Genomic DNA, 5314 nt, shown 5'->3' on the forward strand with positions numbered 1-5314 from the left:
TTCCTCCCTCACGTGAACATTCTTTTTTGTCTTCTGGGGCAGATGTGCAAGTTTCTCTACCTAGCAGTAGAATTATTGGGTCACAGAGCATATAAATGTTCACCTTTACATGGTAATGACAAATTATTTTCCAAAGCAATTATATAAGGTTACACTCCCACTTAGTAATGTGAAAGAATTTCTGTGGATCCACATCCTTCTCAACACTTGTTATTGTCATATTTCTATTTCACGCTGTATGTTCGTATTTTTCTGGTGAATGGCCATGGAGTTTTGGAAACTGAGTGCTCTCCTAAGCATTGTCTCCCTCTGTTCCATTAGAGGAACTGAGCCAGCCCACCATGCCCATGGGGAATCGGACTGCAGTGGTGACTGAGTTTATCTTGCTGGGATTTGCCCTCAGCAGGGAGGTGGAGTTGCTGCTCCTGGTGCTCCTGCTGCCCACATTCCTGCTGACTCTGCTGGGGAACCTGCTCATCATCTCCATTGTGCTGTCCTACTCCTGCCTCCACACCCCCATGTACTTCTTCCTGTGCAACCTCTCTGTCCTGGACATCCTCTTCACCTTGGTCATTTCTCCCAAAGTGTTGGCCAACTTAGGATCAGGGGATAAAACCATCTCCTTTGCCGGGTGTATCACCCAGTGCTATTTCTACTTCTTCCTGGGCACAGTTGAGTTTCTCCTGCTAACAGTCATGTCCTATGATCGCTATGCCGCCATCTGCTACCCACTGCGCTACACTGCCATTATGAGACCTCCTGTTTGCATCGGGACCGTTGTGTTCTCTTGGGCGGGAGGCTTCCTCTCTGTGCTCTTTCCAACCATCCTCATCTCCCGGTTGCCCTTTTGTGGCTCCAATGTCATTAACCACTTCTTCTGTGACAGTGGGCCCTTGCTGGCCCTGGCCTGTGCAGACACCACTGCCATCGAGCTGATGGATTTTATGCTTTCGTCCATGGTTATCCTCTGCTGCATAGTCCTTGTGGCCTATTCCTACATGTACATCATCTTGACGATAGTGCGCATTCCTTCTGCAAGTGGAAGGAAGAAGGCCTTTAACACCTGTGCTTCCCACCTGACCATCGTCATCATTTCTAGTGGCATCACTGTGTTCATCTGTGTGACTCCCTCCCAGAAAGAATATCTGGAGATCAACAAGATCCCTTCAGTGCTGAGCAGTGTGGTGACTCCATTCCTTAACCCCTTTGTATACACTCTGAGGAATGACACAGTGCTAGGGGTCCTCAGGGATGTGAGGGTCAGGGTTCAAGGAGTTTTAGAAAAGAGGATGAGGACGGTGCTGAGGAGCAGATTGTCCTCCAACAAAGAGCACTAAGGAAGGGCTTCCTCTTTGCCACCATGTATCTGTTATAGAAAGCCCTGGTATTAGAAAGAGAGAAGCTGCCTTAGCAAGAGAGAGAGCTAACTAGAGAATCCTGAATAGTCATAGTGAAAATAAGGCTGAGCTTGGAGACAAGGACTCAGAATCTGGCCTTGGTTCTCATTTCAAATCTGTGGCCACAGCTGTGTCACAAGACACTCTGGCCCCCAGTGTTGTCATCTGAAGTGCGACAGGGCTTGACTTGATCTCTAAGTCTTTTCCATACTGAATATTGTAAGAATTGCAGAAGGGCTACACAGTCTGTGTCCTATTAGAAGTCCTAACATGTTTGGCCCCATTTCCTTATGGATCCTGGTCACAACTGTTCTATCAGGTTGGCACAATTCCTTCCTGACCCCTTCTGCATGGACCTTCTTTAATTCCATCCTCTCTAGGAATCTTTCTATGAATAACCTTCATTATTCTCTAGTTCACTATCATATCCTGTATTGTTTTTCCTAGTGGACATTTGTGATGATTGTTGTGGGTGTATATAGTCTGCATTATTTAATAATATTGCTTTCTATAGTAGAACATGTTCATAATATCAAACATGCTCACATCCTTATGTAAGACATGGCCCCGTTTCCCTAGCCTCCGATGATTGACCCAGGGATGGATGATCTGATTGGAGGCACAATCCATCACCTGGCCCGTGGCCTATGACCCATGTGGCTTGGCTTGGACAGATAAACTATGCAAACAAATATCTCTTTTTAAAGAATTTGAACCAACAGACACAAAGATAATACCAGACAATGGCGATGCTCAAATAGGCTTGGCAACTGGAGTTGCCATTTTGGGAGCCAGGCACAAGCAGGTGAGCAATCAGAAGAAACCAGTCTTCCCATTGGAGAGAATGGAGTTGATGAATAGAGAAAAATAGAGAAGAGACAGCTGAGAGCCCCCTCAGCTGTAGGGACCCAGAGTGAAGGACCTTCCTCTCTAATGACTTTCCAGGCCAGGGAACTGGTAGAGTTTTAATTCCTCTTCCTGGATTCGATGAGTTTTGCCTGTACCTGTAAATCAAATCCCTTTTTATTGAGCTATCTTGAGAAGGTCTTAGTTTCTTGCAACAAATAGCAGCTTGACCACAAAGTTCTTTCTCTTTCCACCAAGCATAACCCCTTCCCCTTTCTGGCTCCCTAGGGCTGGAAAGAATCCGTTTTTAACCAAACTCAGTCTGAATCCTTGGTGCCCAAACACTGCCTGGGGCTTAGTTGGCACCCTCTAGGCCTATGGTTCAGCTCAGTGTAGACCAGATTTTCAATATCATCAGAGCCTCTGAGGCCTAATTTCCCATCCCTCTTGGTCTCCAGTGCTGCAGCACTTACTTTGTCTGAATTAAGCCCCGTGCTCCGGCGTGGAACTGCTCAGAACACATGCACACCCAAGGGAATGTTGTAAAGTTCTGTGGAGACAAATGAAGACCACTCAAATGAGAGCAGCTGTTTATTTAAAACTGGTTGTACCAGGGGAGTCAGCCACCATCACTTGCATTGGGCAGAGACTCAAAAGCAGACAGGGAAGTGGAAAAGCTTCATGGTGGAAAAAGGGGAAGGCTCAGGTATGCCCTGGCTGGAGGTTTTTGGCATGGGGAAGCTGGGGGTGGGCTAGCTGGAAGTGGGGCATCTTATGTGATTGGTTTGAGGGGCTTGTTTGGCTTTCTCTGATTGGTCCTGAGTTGGAAAGAGGTTGGGAAGGGGATGGGGAAGCAAAATACAGGGAGGTTGGCAATCATGACCAAGTCCTGGCGGTTCTGGGCCAACTGCTTCAGAGGTTTGGTTGTGGTTTGGCTTTCCTGGCTGGTTGCTTCAGAATTTGTGAGTCAGAGTTCTACTGTCACATATGGTCTGGCTATTGTCCATTTCTGTATGTAGTCTCTCAGTTCTAACAACAATGAATGTTCTTACAACATTTATAAGTCTAAACCGATAGACAATCCTCCCAAAGCAGACAAGCAGATCCCTTGAGAACAGGTGATGCAAGGTAAGCTTGGGTAAGCAGGGTTTGTTGGGGGTTTTGAAGGCCAGGCGTGGGCGCTGTAGAAACTGAGGAGGTCTTGCATGTGCCAAAGACCCTCTTCTTTGAGGGAAACCCAAGCCCCAAGATTTAGACCCTTTGACTGACAGGGCTTGCCAGTCACAGAGGCAGCTCACTGTTGCAGTACCTCTGGTACAGCAGGAAGGGCTGTGAGATTAAAGAAGACTTCTACCAACTGAAGGAGCAGGTGTCTACAGTCAGATTAGCGGAGGGGAAGAAGCAAGGCCTTTATGTTTCCCTTTGTAGGGCCCTGCGGTAGCCTCAGAACCCATGTTCCCTCCACCAGAAATGTTTCATTGAAAACATTTGGAGATTCATAGATGTTCTCAGAAGTCTTTAATCCACTGACCAAAAGTTTCTGGGTTTGGATTTAAAAGCAGTAACATATTTCCAAGTTCCCACCAGGAACTTTTAGCCTAGCAGTTTCATTTTCAGCCCACAGCAAACACTCCCTTCTTCTAGGCTTTTTCCTGCTTCGTGAGGTTGGTGTGTTGTCCTCTCCAAGAGACAGCAAATCTTCTTGAGGGCAGAAGACTGGGTGTTGTTAATTTTGGGGTCCCCTACCCTTTTTCTCCCAGGAACCTGTATCTGTGTTTTTCATGCTAGATATGCTTAATAAATATTTACTAAATAAAGTGAAAACATGTTCAGTTTAGCAAGAGTCCTTTTTTAAAGTGTAAATTTTGGCTTCATTAGGGTGGGCCATTCACATTTAAATAAAGCAGTCCAGCCCCTCAGAAAGGAGGTTTGAAAGGAAATGGAGCAGGGACGCTCTGGGAGGCTCCCTGAGGGCAGCAAGCTTCAGGAAATGGTGGTGGGTTTAGATTTGGGGGTGGGGGCAAAACAACAACAAAGGTCTATACTTGCTCCTCTGCATTCTAGTTCCAAGACCGAGTGGGAGGTAGCTTCCCTTAGAAGCTCCCTTAGAAGACAGAGCCTTAAAGATGGCCAGTTGTCCAGTCCTAGGAAGCCTAGGGTTTGAGGAAGCATGTCAAAGTGGACCCCGGCAGACCTCTGTGGTCTGTGACATGATTTTCTTTCCCTCATGTATCTGTGGCCTTCACAGCCCCATCTGCCTGTGGCCTGTGTTTACCCTCCCACTAGGACCTGGTGACCGGGTGGGGTGGGGGGTCCCCGGTCTCCAAAGGTGTATGAGGCGGTCTGGCACTCTGCAGCTGTTGGAAAATATAATTAAAAGCAAAAGCTCTTCCCAGCCCAGAAAACTGCTCCACGAAGGTAGAAGAGAAAGAAAACAGTTTTATTATTGAATAAACATTAAACCAGAATGTGATGCCCATGACAGGCAATCTGCTAAAAAGATTGCAAAGACAGAAAATAATGTCACCCTTTTATACATCCAGACAGACAAAACTAATTACATACATTTTCTCAAGATAAACATCACCTAGTTCTCAGGTAGGAGGACTTGACTGAACCGTTGGTCACACATAGTTTGTGCTCAATTCACTTGGAAATTGGGGTGACTATCTTTCTTAGCTAATTGGCTTTATCCAAAGGAAAAAAAAACTTTATAAAGCTTTATAACAGGAGGTAGTTTGGGAGCAAGGTGTCCACCGAAGTTAGGTCCCTACTCTCCTACAGGAATTGGGTAATAGAGGTGCCATCTTCCTTGATGATACATTTCAAAGAGATGGTTCCCAGGTCCTTAAGAAAGACCATCCTGGGTTGTAAAACCGATCAGAAGATTAGTTGAAGATTAGTTAATATTTAAAAAGATTTATATACATTTCAAAGAGACAGAAAGAACTCACACATTTTCTAAAGTAAACATCTAAGAAAAGGGAAGGGGGAGGCCGGGCGCGGTGGCTCACGCCTGTAATCCTAGCTCTCTGGGAGGCCGAGGCGGGCGGATTGTTTGAGCTCAGGAG

General features: G+C 46.2%; 1 protein-coding gene across 1 annotated transcript; it reads left to right on the forward strand.

Annotated features, from left to right (window-relative positions):
- The first annotated feature begins 347 nt into the window (after nt 1–347).
- Nucleotides 348–1337, forward strand: LOC105814372 (olfactory receptor 6J1). The gene has a single exon (XM_012649307.1). It carries the CDS (start codon nt 348–350, stop codon nt 1335–1337), a length of 990 nt encoding a protein of 329 aa, XP_012504761.1.
- Nucleotides 1338–5314: the final 3977 nt, after the last annotated feature.

Source organism: Propithecus coquereli, unplaced genomic scaffold (assembly GCF_000956105.1).
Source record: "Propithecus coquereli isolate 6110/MARCELLA unplaced genomic scaffold, Pcoq_1.0 Scaffold3, whole genome shotgun sequence".
NCBI classification, from domain to species: Eukaryota; Metazoa; Chordata; class Mammalia; order Primates; family Indriidae; genus Propithecus; species Propithecus coquereli.